General features: G+C 40.7%; 1 protein-coding gene across 5 annotated transcripts in view; it reads right to left on the bottom strand.

Annotated features, from left to right (window-relative positions):
* The window catches only part of KDM2B (lysine demethylase 2B), a 164,654-nt gene that overhangs the window by 43,367 nt on the left and 102,035 nt on the right, over positions 1–19,252 (bottom strand). For all 5 annotated transcript variants that reach the window (XM_044989671.1, XM_044989670.1, XM_044989674.1 and 2 more), the window contains 2 exons: positions 16,757–17,211; positions 6,491–6,577 (listed from right to left, as the gene is read on the bottom strand). In XM_044989671.1, coding sequence (XP_044845606.1) covers positions 6,491–6,577; positions 16,757–17,211 — 542 coding nt within the window. The remainder of the gene's footprint in view (positions 1–6,490; positions 6,578–16,756; positions 17,212–19,252) is intronic.

Here is a 19,252-nt window from a genome sequence, read left to right as displayed (position 1 = left end):
CATGCTGGTGGCTCTTCATACAGGCTGATAATGCATAATACAAACTATGACTCAATTTTAAATATGAAAATATTATTTGCAGCCTATTCTAATGCAATTCCGATTATTAAATGAATTTTCTTTCAATAGCAATTCAATATCATAATTAAACAAGCCCTTATACTACTGGATTATTTACAGTGTAAATTATTCACTTTCCTTCTCCACAGGGGTCTTCTGCTTTGCCAGTGGTTCTCTTCTTCTGCTCTTTGTTTTCTCTGGTCTTTGTTTTTCTGCATCTCTCCTCAAACTTTTCCTACTTTCTTTCTCTGCTTTCTCACTTCCTTCCTTCTTCCCTTCATTTCTGGGCTTTTCCCATCCTTTCTTTAGAATCATTTCCCTTTTCTTCTGTAAGTTTTGGCATTCAGCATTCGCTTTATTCTTCCTTCTCCATCTGTAGCTCTGTCTTTCTAAATCTCTTCTGGTGACTTCTCCCTGAAGACAGCAGGAACCACGTTATCTGCTCACTACCTCTTCTTCCTGATCTTCACATCATTTCTCTAGTTTTTCTTCAGGAACTTGGAATGAGATGACACGCCTCACCCTTATAGCCAGCATCCCAGCTACAATGCTCTCTTCTTGCCATTCTCTCTCTGTGTGGTACTGTGCTGTAGGATACTTGCTGTCTCATTAGACTCTAAGGCTCTTGAGAAAGGAGCTGTTACATATTTGGTTATGCTTCATATACTGTGCACTACAAAAACAAAAATTCCCATGTGGCTTCAGCTGCCCTGTCTTGTATTCAACAGTCACGGAACCCTTAAGACCTTCAAGACCCAACATTCTATTGACCAGTTTTACCACCCAGAAGGATTTTTCCTCTGTTTCAAATCTTCTCCCTCATTAAAGGGGCTCTGGGATGGAAAAGGGGGAAGGGGAATCAAGGCCTGTGAAATACCCCCCACTTTCTCCTTACATAAGCTTCCCCCCCACATTGCCTAGCCAATATGCGTCAACCCTGGCCTCAAAGAACCAACTCTAAGACAAGTCTCTCTAGCCCATTCAATCCTTGGCTTCTCTGTTACGATACAAGAGGACTAACTATTACCAATTGTGGAGGTGGTTTCTATGATATTAATACTTATCCATTCAGAACTTCACTGAGAAAATACCAACTCACAATTATTTGTCCATTATCCACCCAAAATGCATTTTTGTGTTTTATCTCAAGACATGATTCATGCTAATTACAGATTAAGAAAAACATATTTTAAAGAGAACACTAAAAGGGATTTTTCATATTTTGTAACCTTTGTTCTTGTTTGGAAATCTGAAATTGAAGTCTGGTTCTTTATAGATTTTTCCATCTATGTTTGTTACTGTTTGCTGTGTGTATTCATTTATTATTGCAGGGTTGTTCTTCAGCACTGGGATGCTTGCACTGACTTTTAAAGTAGTTAAAAGAAAAGTACCACCAAAAAGGTTAAAACACACATAGCCAATGGGTTTTCAAAGAAGATGTAAGATTAAAACACAAATATGTTGCATTGCTCATCCTCAACAATGTTACTGTAAATAAATATCAAGAGTTCCAATTTAAAGGTGGACAGGAAGCCTAACAAACTTTGAACCTACAAAATCCACTCATCAGTTTTAAGATCCTAGTTGTTACCCTAAGCCACAATCTCAAGGGATGCAGCACAAAAGGTCTGAGATCTAATTTTGTTAGTTTTATTTTATAAATCCCACACATTGTTTGTCCTCTGGTCACAGAGGTCTTGCTCCATTTAATGTCTCTCAACAGGTGACACGATAAGCAGCTATCAACAGTGGTGGAGCAGAGAGTATGCTGCCTATCTATATCTTGAGGTTTTTTACTGCTAACCATTACTGTAGTATCTAAGCGCCTTCCATCTGCCTATCGTGGTCAGGTAAACTTTTCAAAAATGTTTATGTGACTTAGGAGCCTACGTCACATTTTCAAAAGTGAAGTCAAAGTATGTCATGTAGGCACTAAAATGTTACCAGTAAAGATTTGCCCATTTATAGTCAAACAGAGAGTCTATAAAAATATTTGAATATTCTTATTTTCTGCAGTAGGGACTAGTGGCAACACAAGCACACTGCATACAGTGGCATCCAGAGTACGACTTGCACTACCATAGACCAATTGATATGTGGAATCTGTGAAACAACAAAGAATAACCAAAGAAAAGAAAGAAATAAAAAAAAAAACACATTTGTGCCAAATGCCCTCTAGGATGTGGTTTAATCAGCAGCTTTTAATAGCAACAGCTTTTGGATGATAGATAAACCCTGTGTCCTGACCAACTGAGCTCAGTACAGCCAATTTCATTTCAGCTAACCAACAGTTCTGGTTAAGTGGACTTTAACTGAATAGAGGTACTACTAATAAAAAATAATCTTTCAAAAATATCTATACAACTTTAAACCCCCAAAGCCAGGAAATGTTCAAGTAAAGCAAACACTCCATTAAAGACTCGCTGAGGAGCCGAGGATAGTGTTGACTCTCATTTTAAATCTCCCAGCTCTGATGAGTTTGTCAACTCCTAAATATTAGTTAATTATAATAGGCCACATTTTCTAAAGCAGCCTCTTAAACTGCACCATCAATTACACACTTACAAGTTTCTGATCAGATGTTTTGTGTATGGGCGGGCACATAAATGAATGCAGAAAGAAATAGCTGAGCAAAATGTTGCATGTGCAAAATTGCTTATACAATTTCAGACTGCCCCCCCCCTCTGAAAATTAGGCTAATAGTTTTTTACTCTGTATAATTTCATTGTTTAAAAATGAAACTTCCATAGAAGGCTTCTAAAACATCTCTCTCAGGTAGTTACCCAGGTTGTTAAAACATGTTATTTCCATTAAGCAGATACTTGAAGGTCATTCCACTCTCCCAAGTCAGGATGAAATTAGGCAGCTTTTTTTAAGACCTATGTTATTTATTAATTTGGCTCCTTTGGTGCCACCTAATTTCTGTGGTAATTAGGTAATTAGAAAGGATTTAAAATATATATATTATACACTATAAATATTGCTGGTTCCTATGAAGTAATTACCATCTAGAACATAAATGTGTATTTAATGAGACATCGATTTGAAATCTAAAAAATAAAAAGTTGAAAAAATAATTGAAAAGTATTTCAGGTCTTACATCTGCCTCAGTCCTCCCTGACATTTTTTGAGGTTTACAATCTCAACAATAAATTATTATTTTTTTTAAAGTTTCACTCTCCCTTGTTGCTATATGAAAGAGCCACGTAAACTGGGAGAACTGATTGACCATAGAAGGGAGGGACTGAAAGATTATACTAAAAGTAGATAAACGGGGGGGAAGGGGGGGAGGAAAGAGAAAAATAATTTTATTCTCTAGTCTCTTTCTAGTGATTTTAGGAGTTACTTGTAACAATAGTAAGTAACACATTTTCAGAAAGAAATGTGATCTTTGTTGAAAGTGATATTTTGGAGAAATTATGTATTATGAATCTAATACAATACAAAATGACAGTAAAAGTATAAGCAATAAAATGTTTTCTAATGTAACAGAGCTGCTGTTAGGGTTGTGTAACTGTGGAATTTAATAAATATGCCACTATTTAAATACACTGTCGTTTTTCATCACTGTTGAGCTAATGAGTTCAAATGCATTATAAACATTAATTAAGCCTCACAATACCCTTGTGAAAGAAGAAGAGTATTATTCACAATATACAAATGGGGAAACTGAGACACCGAGAACATAAGTGACTTGTAATAGGCTACACACCTGGGATTAGAACACAGGAGTCAATCTCCTGGTCTAATCATTAAACATCCTCTCTCCCCTCAAAAGCATTTACTACATATATAAGCAATTCTCAGTTTTTAAAACAGGCACTAACATTAATAAGAATATAAGCACAGCCATACTGGGTCAGACCAAAGGTCCACCTAGCCCCACACGCTGTCATCCAACAGTAGCCAATGCCAGGTCCCCAGACACCATCCCTGCCCATCCTGGCTAATAGCCATTGATGGACCTATCCTCCATGAACTTATCTAGTTCTTTTTTGAACCCAGTTGTAGTCTTGGCCTTAACAACATCCTCTGGCAAAGAGTTCCACAGGTTGACTGTGCGTTGTGTGAAAAAGTACTTCCTTTTGTTTGTTTTAAACATGTTGCCTATTAATTTCATTTGGTGACCCCTAGTTCTTGTGTTATGAGAAAGAATAAATAACACTTCCTTATTTACTTTCTCCACACCAGTCATGATTTTATAGATCTCTCTCGTATCACCCCTTAGTCGTCTTTTTTCCAAGCTGAGAAGTCCCAGTTTTATTAATCTCTCCTCATACGGCAGCCATTCCATACCCTTAATCATTTATGTTGGCCTTTTCTGAACCTTTTCCAATTCCAGTATATCTTTTTTTAGATCAGACGACCACATTGCACGCAGTATTCATGATGTGGGAGTACCACATCTATGGATTTATATAGAGGCAATATGATACTGTCTTATTATCTATCCCTTTCTTAATGATTCCCAACATTCTGTTTGCTTTTTTGACTGCCACTGCACATTGAGTGGATGTTTTCAGAGAACTGTCCACAATGACTCCAAGTCACCTAGTTTTGTGAGATCTTCACAGTCTGCCTGGGACTTAATTATCTTGAATAGTTTTGGATGAGCTGCAAATTTTGCCACTTCACTGTTTACCCCTTTTCCCAGATTATTTATGAATATGTTAAATAGGACTCATCCCAGTACAGATCCGTGGGAGACACCACTATTTACCTCTCTCCATTCTGAAAACTGACCATTTATTCCAACCCTTTGTTTCCTATCTTTAACAGTTATCAATCCATGAGAGAACCTTCCCACTTATCTCATGACAATTTATTTTGCTTAAGAGCCTTTGGTGAGGGACCTTGTCAAAGGCTTTCTGAAAATCTAAATACACTATATCCACTGGATCCCCTTGTCCACATGCTTATTGACCCCCACAAAGAATGCTAATCGATTGGTGAGGCATGATTTCCCTTTACAAAAACCATGTTGACTTTTCCCCAACAAATTATGTTAATCTATGTGTCTGACAATTTTGTTCTTTACTACAGTTTCAACCATTTTGCCTAGTACTGAAGTCAGGCTTACCGGCCTGTAATTGCCAGAATCACCTCTGGAGCCCTTTTTAAAAATTGGCATCACATTAGCTATCCTCCAGTCATTTGGTACGGAAGCTGATTTAAATGATAGGTTACAAACTACAGTTAGTAGTTCTGCAATTTCACATTTGAGTTCCTTTAGAACTCTTGGGTGAATACCATCTGGTCCTGGTGATTTATTACTGTTTAGTTTATCAATTTGTTCCAAAACTGTCTCTAATGACACCTCAATCTGGGACAGTTCCTCAGATTTGTCACCTAAAAAGAATGGCTCAGGTTTGGAAATCTTCCTCACATCCTCAGCCGTGAAGACCGATGGAAATAATTCAGTTTCTCTGCAATCCTGTCCTGAGGTGACACGTACCCAGTCAATATGGGGGCAGTTGAAATCCCCCACTATTATTGCGTTTTTTATTTTTATAGCCTCTGTAATCTCCCTGAGCATTTCACAGTCACTATCACCATCCCCTGGTCAGGAGGTTGGTAATATATCCCTACTGCTATATTATTATTAGAGCATGGAATTACTATCCATAGAGATTCTATGGTACAGTTTGGTTCATTTCAGATTTTTACTTTGCATTTTCTCATCATATTCTACCCATATTTTATCATCTTCCATCCTCTCCTCCTTACTAGGACACAGAGAATCTCCATTAATAGATCCTCCCCTAAGAGACGTCTCTCTCTGAGCCACGTGCTCCTCCGCACCTGTCAGCTTTCCCCGCAGCCTTTAGTTTAAAAACTGTGCTACAACCTTTTTAATTTAAGTGCCAGCAATCTGGTTCCATTCTGGTTTAGGTGGAGCCCATCCTTCCTGTATAGGCTCTCCCTTTCCTACAAGTTTCCCCAGTTCCTAATAAATCTAAACCCCAACTCCCTACACCATCGTCTCATCCATACATTGAAACCCTGCAGTTCTGTCTGTCTAACTGGCCCTGCGCATGGAATCTCACTGGCCCTGCACGTGGAACATTCTCAAACTTTATCATGGTTTAATAACTGGCTGTCAAATTTCAAATTTTTACATTAATGCTCTTGTTGCATAAATGTGAAAAGTGTCTGAAAACAGTAAAATTTCTAGTTGTTTTTAAATATTCAAATGCGTAAATAAGGACTAAACAGATTTTTTTAAAACTGGAAGTGAAACAGTTTCTCTATGGAGGCATTTGAATGCTGTATTTCACCACCTGATTGACTTATAAGCCAATTAAAATACGGGCTCAATCATAAGAAAGCTAACAGCCCCTAAAATGCCTTATCAAACTATAGCAGAGTGAATACAGAAACCTTGCACTGAAATGATCAGCAGGCAGAGATAGCAAATGTGACTTATTACCTTTGTGGTCTTCTTAGGCCAGGCTACCACAGGGACCCCCGAAATGGCAAGATTCTGGTCGTCATCAGCATGTTCCTTCAGAATGTTCTGTTTCAAATGAAAGCAGCTTAATTAGTCAGAAAGGTATTTTTGAAACTTAAGAGGTGAATAGTAGGAAGAGTGTTACTTCTGTCTATCTAGGTTAACTTTGTGGTTGTAAATGACTTGATAATGTCCAAACCTCCAAACATTAAATCCACTGTAAACCTCTCTATCCAGCTGCTAAGATTCATGGTTCATTTAAAGTGAAATCTTCTGCAAAGAGTGCAAAGGAATTACAAATCTCATCATGTACTATTAATGGAAAATTAGGTTCCTAAAGCACCCTTTAAAAAAAAAAAAACACAAAAAAAATACCACGTATGTGTGCTTGTTAGACAATGTTCAAAGGCACATGAAGAACATTGACCAAAAGCAATGAAGCCTCATGAAGACAATGGAAAGTCCCAAGTCCACCAATACTACCTCCTGCAGTCATAAGACATCTTTTTGTTTTCTGTTTATACAACACCTAGCACAATGGGGTCCTGATCCATGACAAGGGCTCCTAGGCACTATGGAAATACAAATAATTAATAATCACTATCATCAGTTGCGTGGGACACAGCTATCATCAGGGTATCTGAGTATTTCAGATACCAGGCACTTAAGTCAAGATGGAACATTGCAAATTGTAATCTGTCAGCTCTATCAGCATTCAGATGAAGAGCACTGTCATCTCCACTAGCAACTTACCTATTCTTACCTTTCCTGTGGAAATCTGCTCAATTTGTTGTGAATCAAGTAAAGCCCTCGGGTTTCTGAACACTTACTAACAAAGCTTCAGACAATGCTTAATACCCTGGCCTCAGACTGGCTTTTTTCTGAATGCTTTTGTTCTAATGCTCTGTACTGGATGTCTTGCGAGTGGGTTTCACTGGCTCATACTGCTTCTGCCATGGGGAATAGTTTTCATTACCATGTAACTCAACATAGAGACATGGGATTATTATAATTAGAAATTGTCTTTATATATAATAAATTGTGCTAGTGGGAATCAGCTCCCTGCGCTTGTCCCTATATTTACAAACTGAGCAGCAGAGTCCTCCACTTTGGATTTAAGTATCTATAAACAACCACTGAAAGAGTCAAAAGTTTAACAAAGATTCCACGGATCTGCTGAAAACTGAAGCTCAAATGAGCCTTCATACATTAAAAAAAATCATTCCAATAAAGTAAACAAGATCTGTGCATTGAAAATTACCTCATATTTGAATTGACACGATAACCACAGACATGTCAGTGACGTTGCTCCCAATTACACTAACTTCTTGAAAAAGCTTAATTAGATAACAATAAACACAAGGCATCCCCAGTCCCCAGAGTGGAGTTTTAATCATTAGAAATTTCACACACTATATAAAAGGATCTTAAAATACACTAATTGTTTTGAATAGGAAATGCACTTGGAATAACACAAAGAAATTACGCATGCTGTCCTTTTGTAAAGATCAAACTGAAATGAGTGATGTGGTGCTATGTAGCCAAGGACCAGATCGTGGCCCAACTAACAGCCTGAATACAGCAGGCAGTGGCAAATACTCATCCTACCAGGAGAAGGCAGGATGCCATATGTAGAACTGGTTTAAAGCACCATGGGGGAATGTTTGCTGCCTTCGCAGAGCAAAAGGTTCACAGGCTAATGATTGTTGTGCATATGGATAGGAGTATATAGACATCTGTACTGTGACTCGGTCATGTCCCTTACTGGACCTTAAATGGCATTAGCAACGGTGGCTCCAGGCACCAGCGCTCCAAGCACATGCCTGAGGCGGCAAGCCGCACAGGGCACCCTGCCAGTCCCTGCGAGGGCGACAGGCAGCCTTTGGCGGCTTGCCTGCAGGAGGTCCGCCAGTCCTGCGGATTCAGCGGCGGGTATGCCACAGGCGGACCGGCGGACCTCCCACAGGCAAGCCGCCAAAGGCAGCCTGCCTGCCGTGCTTGGGGCAGCAAAAAAGCTAGACCATTAGGCAGGCAGATCTCCTAGTCTTTTGTGCACCATGGCTGGATCCTCCATCCCTTTTTGATAATTGCACAAAAATATGTGACTGCCTCAAAACCTTCTCCTCCCTGCAGAAACATGCAGGCACAGGCAGGATCCAGTCCTATGTCTGGATATTTGTGTCTCTTTGCTGGTTGAAGAGTCACATGACTATAGCTATCATACATGCCGCAAAAACAGCTCTCTCTGGAAGAACCACTATTGAGATTGTAAAGCAAGTGCTGCAAGTCTGGACAATCTGTATTTGTCAGAGCTGGGACGCTTAAAGTGACATTTATTCACAAGTGTTGTCTGATAAAAACTGTAAACTGTTAATCTCATTATTGTTTGCAACACCCTCTTAGAAGCTTAAAGGCAAAATTACTTTCACCACCAGCTATGTGCATTTTGGCAACAGCTCCTTGTATGTTGAGGATGCAGTTCAAACTTTCTGTAACAGTTTTTAAAGCCTCAAAGAGTCTGGGACTTGAGAGGCTTCCCACCACATAACTTAGCGCTGCAGTTAAGATCCTTATTACATGGCAACACCTAGCTGGGAAATTGATATAAAAGAAATTAATCCTCATTTGCATCCATGCGACAGGGCAACTGGGTCCATTGTGTCTTACCATGAACACAGTCACCACCATTTAAAAAAAAGCAGAATTTCTTGGCAAGAGAGTAATGGATTTTTAAGGGAGACTGGGACTTGTTGGATAAAAAGAGTGTGATCGGGAGCCAGGGGAACTGGGAATCAAGCAGGGGTAGTAGGGAGATCAGACGAGGAGCCAGTGGGAACGGAAATGGGAGACTGGCTGCGCAAGAAGACGGACTGGAAACCAGATGGGAGGCATGGGGAACAGAGGGATGCCTGACACAGATCTGATGAGGAGTCAGGGTGTGGGGAGGGGGAACTAGGATTAGCTGGGCAAAAGAAACGGGCAAGGAGCTGAGGAGACTGAGATTGGATGAGGGAGAAAGTCCAGCTCTCAGATGGGGAGTCAACAGAGGAAGAGCAGGACTGGTTGGGCAAGGAGACTGGGATAAGAAGCCTGAGGAGTTCAGAGTGTGACTGCCTAGGTTAGGAGACTGGGAAAAGTAGCCAGGGTGGGGAAGATATAGGACTGGGACAAAGACAAATTGGAGAACACAGGGGAAGATGGTCAGGTTTGGGGGGAACAGGGGCAGAAGGAGGGCCTGTGGCCACTAGACAATATTCCCCTCCAGAGTCTAGAATGGAACCCAAGATTTCCAAGTCTCACCATTTCCTCTGCTGTCAGCAAATATGTGTGAAACCACTGGCACAGTGTGTCTCATTCCCTTCTAGTGTCAGCCCACACACAGGATGACATCCTCTACTATTCCAACCTACTATTGCTATCAGTTACTCTGTTAAGCTCAGAGGTCTGTATGGAGAATCTAAAGGATCCAACCCTGCTGATAAACAATGTGGGTGTCACTGATGTCATGTGATGGTGTGATAGGGCCCTCAGTGGCTGGGCAGCCTAGTGGCTAGATCGTTGGTTAGGGGGCTGGAGGGGAACCTGACCCCTCCCTCTGCCTCAGGAACTGGCCCAGGGTCCTGTGTTGCTCAACCCCTAACCAGGGAAGATGGATCTTCCTCCCCATCCAGGCCTGGCATTGGCTGCAGGTATAACGGGGAGGGACTAGCTGAACCCACAGGTGTTCTTTAATCCCTGCTGTGCCCAGCTGTAGTCTCTCTGCTCCTTCACAGATGGATTTTTTTTTCAAATTTTCTGTTTTAAAAACCACAGGAAATTACACACACAAAAGGATTATTGAACTTGCAAAATTGAGCACTCAAAAGTTCAGAAATGCCAGAACTAAGATTGCCTGTACAACCTAAATTTGGTCCCTTTATGCATGGGTTACAATATTCTTTAATTACATGATCACATACTAATTTTTCCACAGGACCCTGTTTCATTCAGTGTACAATATGGAAGGTTCTGAATTAATGAGCAGTTATTCAATATTTTCTTTTCTCCTCTCTGTTCCATGTGTGGCCCTAGGTCTTATTAACTGCACAATAGTCAAACCCTGCTCTGAAGACAGAATTATTAATTTCCACATTGGCTTTTTTATGATGCTCATTACTATAATACCAAGTGATTCACAAACATGAATTGATTTGTTTTCACACTACTCCTGTGAGATGAGTGAGTAATATTATCCCTATTATACATATTGGGGAACTGAGGCAGAGAGAGATTAAGATCATAAATGTCCACTAATTTTAGATGCTTAATTTGACATGCACAGGACCTGATTTTTCAGTGTATTTTGCATTATACAGCACTTTCTGTGTTCAAAGCACAGCTCTGATCAAATTCAGCAGTTTAACACTTCTGCAAATCTGACCCCAGGGTCTCAAGGCAGGCATCCATAAAATGAGGAACACACGTTTAGTGAGCTCCTGTAAAAAGTTTGAGTTAAGTGACTTACCCAGCATCACAAATGAACTCTGTGGCAGAGGCAGGGATAGAATCCAATTCTCAAGGATGGCTTTCAACTGCCTTTAGCCAGGAGACCCTTCTTTCTCTTTCTGCAATCCTCTGCCTCATTCCACCTTCCAATTTCTGAAACAAATGAGGCAGAGGTCCTACAGATAGCAGTTTACTACACAATCCTGATTTATCCCCCAGTGCACCAACTATTCTGTACCCTGAATGAGGTTGGCATTCTGTGGAAAAAATACCATGCAATCATATAATTGAAGACTGTAACATAATCCATATGCACACAGAGGGCAAAACTGAGGTTTCACAGGCAACCTTAATTCTGGCATTTCCTAAGTGTCCACTCTTGGGCAAGGATGGTGACCCTAGCCTGCTGGCCAGAAACTGGGAATGGGTGACAGAGGATGGATCACTTGATGATAACCTGTTCTGTTCATTCCCTCTGAAGCACCTGGCATTGGCCACTGTCAGAAGACAGGGCACTGGGCTAGATGGACCTTTCGTCTGACCCAGTATGGCTGTCCTTATGTTCTTAATGTTCCTTTAATGTCATTTTTGTGTGTAATTTACATGCTACAAAAAACAACTTTTCTACACTCAGTTTTGAGACAAGCATATAAAGAAACAACTTCTCTGAAGGGATATACAAAGATTCTGCTGTATCTGTAAAGTCTCAGATGAGTCTCTTCTATGTGTAATAATAAAAAAGTATATTATAGCAGGTTCATTTCTTAATGTAGTCCATTCAAAGGATTTTTTCTATATAACATTTTAGTCTTCTTTATGCTCCAGGGAGACAATATTCTGTGGAAAACAGATCTGGGTAATTAAACAGGTGAGACAAACTACTTTATTCAGTGATGTGGAGTTTCACAGAACCAGCTGGGGTAAATCATATACAATTCATACCCTCCTGTCTTAAGCAGGGATACAATTAGATCACAGGAGAGTGGATTACTGTTCTGTAGTGCAAATACAACTTAATTAGCTACATAAATCCTATTTGTTAATCAAGTAGGAGACCCTTTGAAGTGAAATAATTCATTTTCCTGATAAGAAGGGACACTGAAAACTAAACTTGTGTAAGTTCCTTACACATCATATGAGCTTCTAAGTCATCTGACACTATTAAATGGGGACACTACAATCAGGAAAGGTGCCAAACTAACAGCCCTAGAGATTGAAATCCCATTTATCGACAAGACAGATGGACAATGCCAGAGTAAGCCTCCCCACACTGCCTTTCCAGTGTGGCTCTATCCAGAAAAGAGGAGAGCTCAGCTCCACACTCAATTCAATGCTTCACTTATCTGACAGCAAGGGGGTCAATTAGTGTCGGTGGTGGTTGTGTTTTTGTGACATGGATGCCTGTCCACTGAGAGCTGGGCTCAGACCACTAAGTGCATTTCCTAGAGGCCTCTCGACACCTATTAGGTGGTAACAACTTTCAGTCACTACCAAACAAAATTAGATCTGAACAAGTGACCCAAAATCAGAGATGAAAGACTACATCCAACAGGTCAGAGAAAGCAGTGGAGTGTGTTGCATGAGCCCTATACTAGGACACACAAATAAGTATTAAAGAGTATATGCTCCTGCACAAAATCTGTCAATTAAAAATACATCCCTAAACATTGGCTGATCTGTCATATATAGAGAAAGCATCCCCTTGTGAGCAGTTGATAAAAAGAGAAGAAAGAAAACTGAAAAATAATGGTTCCCAAATTGTGGTCCATGGATTGCTCACTGGTCACATGGTGATGATTCCACTGCCTATTTTCCTAGCATTACTTTCCCACGTAAGCCATTGCTGTAGCTGCCCCAGGGCTGTTATTCTATTGCCAGTGGGATGGAAATTAGTCTATGCAATTGTGACTGGGAGGGGAGACGCTCCATGAAACCATCATGGTCCATGCAATGAGGAAGTCTGAGAACCCATGCTTTAAAAAATAAAAACCCAACCCCACCTCAGAAGACCATAAAACTAGGATCTCTCAGTGCAGATAGGAACCAGAGTAGAATTTGTACTGAAGCCAGATAGTAACAACTTCCTTGGCAGGACCAGAAGCTGAAATCATTCAAAGACTCTCCAAGCCAGGTACAGCAATCATGGCTGCTGAGTGTTCTTGCTTTCTCTTGGCAACAAACTCACACTGGCATATTCAGAGAACTCATCCTCTCACTCTGCAGACAGAAAGAAACAAACTCCACATATGCACTTTGAAGAAGAGTTCTCTATGCTGTGTGTGTGAAGCTAATAGTTAAATGAATTCTTACATCCCCCCTTCTGTCCTTCATATCTGCTGCTGTCAGTGCAGTTCTCACAATGTAATGAACCAGGCAGACATATGGGGCTGGCATCTTACTGTCTGTCTGACTGGAGCCCCTCAACTTTTTGAATCTTCCTCTTCTGGAAGGTGACCAAAAGGGTGTTCCCTTCAGTCTGGCAACCAGACATCTGAAACGACAGTCTTGATGGTGTTGCCAAGGCATTCGCTGTATTTGGTTGTCTGTGGTGATAAACTGCCATGGTTTTTAGTTTCCTCTTAGATAATATTTTCATGCTACACAAGATAACCAGGACCTCTCAGTAGCCTACCAAATTCCCAAACTGGAATGTACTCCGTTTTTATTGAAATCTGAGTCTATGACAGAAAATCTTTCATTTAAACCTTAACATTTCCACTGAAAACTCTCTCATAGCCTTTCAAATTCAAGAAGTTAGAAGTACAGAGAGCTTAATCTGCCCCTTAGCTACACCTCTCCCCAACTGCCTTCTTGTTCTCCAGCACCTTACCTTTCATTTAAAAATCAAGTCTCTCTATATATCTCATGGTTGCAAATATAACTTACAGAATGTGACCCAAATTTAATCGACATAGTGATGCCTGCCTGAGTTTGCAATGAACATAAAATAATCACTCCAAGAGATGTTAACTGACCCAGTTCATCTCAGTGAAGTGTTAACTCCCCAGTGATGCTAATTTAAATCTCAACATTGTTGTCTATTACTCTATTGATTAAAGCACGAAGGAAGGACAGAGATGATATTTTGAAAATCTGCACAATCTACTGAGAGTGACATTTAATTTTGGTGCCCCAAGAGGATGAAACCTGGGATATAGTGCCACTTATTTTTCTCCCCAATCAAGAAGGAGCCAAACCCAAGTACCTTAACAGAACATCTGAACTCTAGCAAGGGGAAATCAAGCCAAAGGACCCCAGCACAGTCCATAGATATATACAAACCCCACCAAGGGACAGCTGACAACACAAAATCATATTTTGAACATCTGCACAGTTTACCATAAGTAGCATCTCAGTTTGGCATTTAAAAGGATGCAGATTATTTTGTAAGTGGAGCCTGGTTTGTGGGTGGAGCTTGGATAAGTACCACAACCTTTCTTCTCTGACCAATTCAGCCCCTGGTCTCGGGGGTTAATTCTGATTTCAGATTATAGTGGCAGATCACAAAGCAACTTGTGAAATCAATTACCATGATTGTGTGCAAATACACAAACATATACACAGTAGTCAATTGGAGGGATAGCTCAGTGGTTTGAGCATTGGCCTGCTAAACACAGGGTTGTGAGTTCACTCCTTGAGGGGGCCATTTGGGGATTTAGTTGGGGATTGGTCCTGCTCTGAGCAGGGAGTTGGACTAGATGACCTCCTGAGGTCCCTTCCAACCCTGATATTCTATGATATATCAGTCATCAGAATTGCACTCTCGATGGCTTACCAAAATGAGTACCATGTATTGTGATTCCAGGCTCCAAGTTTGTGGAAGATGGCTGTGCTACACACTATATGTTTATAGCCTTTTTATTTAAATGGCATTTGGGCTGCTTCTAAGCAGCTGTGACATAGTTTATGCTGAAAAAGTACAGACCCTATACTTCTACAACATAAACACACACTTTTCTTCACAAGCCATAAGCAGGACACATTTTCTCTACTCTGTGGTGCAAAGAATAATAAATAAAACCACATTGTCCAGAGAGGCAGCAATGACTAGTGGTCAAAGTACAGGAGTGGGGGTTACTACTCATCATTCCAAATCAGGGGCAAATGATTATGGATGGGTTATACACTTTAAAAAAATACGGAATTTAGAAAGGAAGGGCTAATAGAAATTTTAATCTTGCCTTTTCTAGCTGAAACTGCTCAAACATGAATTATTAAATACATAAAAATAATACACTAATGGATTCATCTTCACATCACCTTTGTGAGGAAATATGAATATCCCCATTTTAGAGAAGGGGAAACAAAAAGACAGAGGTAAAATAACTTACCTAAGGTGACAGAGTTGGGACTAGAATCAACTAGACCATGTTGAAAATTAGTTTTTTTGCCTACTCTTGAGATTTCCCCTTTGCCCCTAAACCAGATGAGGTCACCACTCCTGCACAATCCCAGATGCTATGTCAATTACCTACAGACTAGTTCTGTTTTAGCAGCCGCTCACTTATCCCACCATCTCCAAGGAAAGTACATTGTACCAGCAGGCAATAACCATCACACTGCAGAGGGCAATGGGGGAAACAAAAAGAGAAGGAGGGAAGTAAGGAAAGAAAATGCCATTCAGAAAGTTAGATGGGTCTGGTTTTTGCACCAGGATCAAGTATTTAAATCTTGTAGATTTCATTTGTGTCAGCTAATCAGACATACCTGAAAGCATAGTGGATTAAAAAGGCATATTAAAATACATGGATACACATAAAATAGGACTCTCTCTATGTATGTGTTTATGTACATGAGCTATACCATGCACTGCATTGCAAGGGTACACAAACTTTGTGACACTGAGGGAAGTTCCAACCAGAACGGACCTGATTAAACACATCAGATTGTAGATGTCCATATCTGTAATATGGAGGAGGAGTCTATGCAGACAAGAAGGCCAACCATGCAATATTCTCCTTCCAGATCTGAGTGGCATTCAGATCAGAAGGGAAGCAATGCGTGCTGGGCTTCCCTCACATTGAGAACAAGTGTTTGCATAACTCTACAAGCCTCACTTTGTGTACTTTTATTGTGTGCACGGCCTATGGAATATACATTTTATAACTTTAAAAGCAGTGTGACAAAGTTCCTCCTCTACCTTGGTGGGTCCTGCGCTTATTGGCAGATTTGCTCACCTCAGTGATCTTCCCCACAGTCTGGGTCAACTCCTCCTGTGTCTGATCAGGAGTTGGGAGGTTTGGGGGGAACCCGGGCCCGCCCTCTACTCCGGGTTCCAGCCCAGGGCCCTGTGGATTGCAGCTGTCTATAGTGCCTCTTACAACAGCTGCATGACAGCTACAACTCCCTGGGCTACTTCCCCATGGCCTCCTCCAAACACGTTCTTTATCCTCACCACAGGACCTTCCTCCTGGTGTCTAATAACGCTTGTACTCCTTAGTCCTCCAGCAGCACACCCTCTCACTCTCAGCTCCTTGTGCCTCTTGCTCCCAGCTCCTCTCCTCTGGCTCCTCCTCACCTGACTGGAGTGAGCTCCTTTTTAAACCCAGGTGCCCTGATTAGCCTGCCTTGATTGACTGCAGGTGATCTAATCAGCCTGTCTGCCTTAATTGGTTCTGGCAGGTTCCTGATTACTCTAGTGCAGTCCCTGCTCTGGTCACTCAGGGAACAGAAAACTACTCATCCAGTGACCAGTATATTTGCCCTCTACCAGACTCCTGGACCCCATTGGTCTGGGTCTGTCACAGCAGTTATACCCACCTTCATATCCTCCAGAAGTGCCTGAGGATCCTCAATGCCTTCTGGAACACACTTCTTGTTCTCTGGGAGAGATTCAAGCTTTTCTACTAGGGCTTTCAAACCTTTCAGTTCAAACTCTGTGAGATGAGTCCATTTGGTTGAGACTTCTGTAGCTGGTGACCCTGTTGGTGTTTTGGGATAGTCCGTGGGGGTTGTTGACTTTACACTGTCATCTGACTCATTGGACAAAGTTCTTTTGAGGTACCTCATTACTGTGGCTTTCTGTTTTTTCCCTGCAACATCCTTCCCTTCAGAGTGTGTGCTGTTGGGCGAGGAGGAACCATCAGCCAAGGACTTTGGGTTCTTATCCAAATTGTCTTCCTTCTCCTCCCGGGTATGAGCATCACAAGATTCTTCATCCATGTCTAACCAGGAATCTGATGAGAAGCTGTCTACGCTGGGTTTTCTTGTGGCATCTGAAAGACACAAAGAAAATTAAAATCTTTATCCTGCTGAATTTACAGTTTGAACAGTCCTCCTGTCAGGACTAGCACCCACCTGATTAGACTGGCACATGGTAGTGCCTGGTAATTCTTACACGCATCTAGGAAGTGAGTTTTGTTCAGATAATTTAAAACTGATTTTGCTGTGTTTCATTAACATCTATTTCACACAAATGACTGAACACTTTAGGAACAATATGGCTTTTTCAAAAAGTTTCAATCTCCAAACTCCCTCAGTTAAGGGCAGAGAAAAAAAATCACAATTCATATATTTGAGATGTATCATTAATTTTCCAGAAAAAACAGATGAGATCAGATTTGACATTCTTCATATTTCTAAGCTAGAAACACAAGCAGGAAAAAAAACCCTTAAAAACCTTATTGCCATTCTTTCAGCCCTTCTTTATAGATTATAAAGAAGCAAAGAACTATTTTTTTTCCTTTGCAGGTCATCGTCAATAGAACGTACAAATACTTGGTTTTATATGGTATCTGTCATCCAATAACCTTAAAGCACTGCAACAACACTCATTACCTCTGTGAGACAGAACAATACTATTATGCCCATTTTAAAGATGGGAATCTGAAGCACAGAGAAGTGAAGTGACTGACCCAGTGTCACACAACTGTATAACCATTACTATTATGAATACAGCCCCAAATGCATGCTGGTTGCTTTATAGATAAATAGTAGGACAAGAGGCTGAATGCTCAAAGAGAGTTAGCCTCCTAATTTCTGTTTAGGCTCCCATAAAATCAATTAAATCAATCTAACTCTTTTTGAGCATTCAGCCCAAAGTCCCTGGCTTTGAAGAATTTACATTCTTCGGTCTAGTCTACAGTAGGCTTTTCCCCTGAAAATGCCCACTGTTGCTGACCCCAGAACAGCGCCAATGATGACAGCATTACAAGAGGGATACTGGTCAAGGCTCCAAAAGCCTTTTAACTGCAGTTTTGTTTATACCTGCTTTTCTACAAAACAATAAGGTTATCCTGTCTACACTAGCACTTTCCCCATTACTACCACTAGCAGAGATGAACTGGTGTTAATTGGTGGGAATTTCTGGTTAAAAATGCTAGTGTAGGCAGCACCCAAAAAAGTCAATGGGTCCAGCCCATTGGATCCAGCCCATGACAGACATTATATGCAAAAAAAGAGAAGAGCAATAAACATGTGACTGAGCAATGAAGTGTCTCATTTCCTTGTTTTCAGTTACTTATTTTCAACCATCTGAATTCTGAGTCTTTCCATAGTTTCTCTTCACCCAAACCTTTTATTTGAAGAAGGACTAAACAAACACTAAGGCTATGTCTACATTAGCACTTTACTTGGCATAACTTATGTCACTCAGGGGTATGGGAAAAAATCCTTTGAGTTACACACAACAGAAGCGCCGGTGTGGACAGCGCTATGTCGGAGGGAGACGCCCTCCCACCAACATAGTTACCATCGCTCATTGGAGATGATTTAATTATGTTGATGGGAGAGCTCTCTCCTGTCAGCATAGAGGTTATATGAGCAAACTTACCGCAGCACAGCTGCGTCAGTACAGTTGTGCTGCATTACGCTTGCTAGTGTAGACCTAAGTAAGGACTTCAGGATTTGGCTGCATTATAATAATAAGCAAACTTCTTACAAATAATGAAGCAAAGAATCACAGAGATTGGAAGTGACAGAGAAGGTTCTGACTGTGAATGAAAGAATATGCCATCATCTCCTCAGAAAACAAACTGTACTTACTAGCTGAAAGACAGAAAGATGCAGCAAGCAGACAGTTGTTGCTTAACTGCTAAATTCAGACATGCTGGGAAAAAATCCTCAAAAAGTTTTGTCTACGCTGTGACAATGAGTTCAATTAGGTAACACCTGATAGAAATGAAGGGGGCGGTTACGTTTATCAAGGCTACTGGGCTATTATTTCAAACTTAGACATCACAGAATGTTTTCCTCACAATTTTATTAGATTGAGAATTATTTTGGAGGGAGAAGGTTTAAACTGATTTTCTGGAGAAC

Source organism: Mauremys mutica, chromosome 16, assembly GCF_020497125.1.
Source record: "Mauremys mutica isolate MM-2020 ecotype Southern chromosome 16, ASM2049712v1, whole genome shotgun sequence".
Classification (NCBI taxonomy): Eukaryota; Metazoa; Chordata; order Testudines; family Geoemydidae; genus Mauremys; species Mauremys mutica.
Note: the sequence above shows the minus strand (reverse complement) of the source record. Positions and strands in the feature narration are given on the sequence as shown.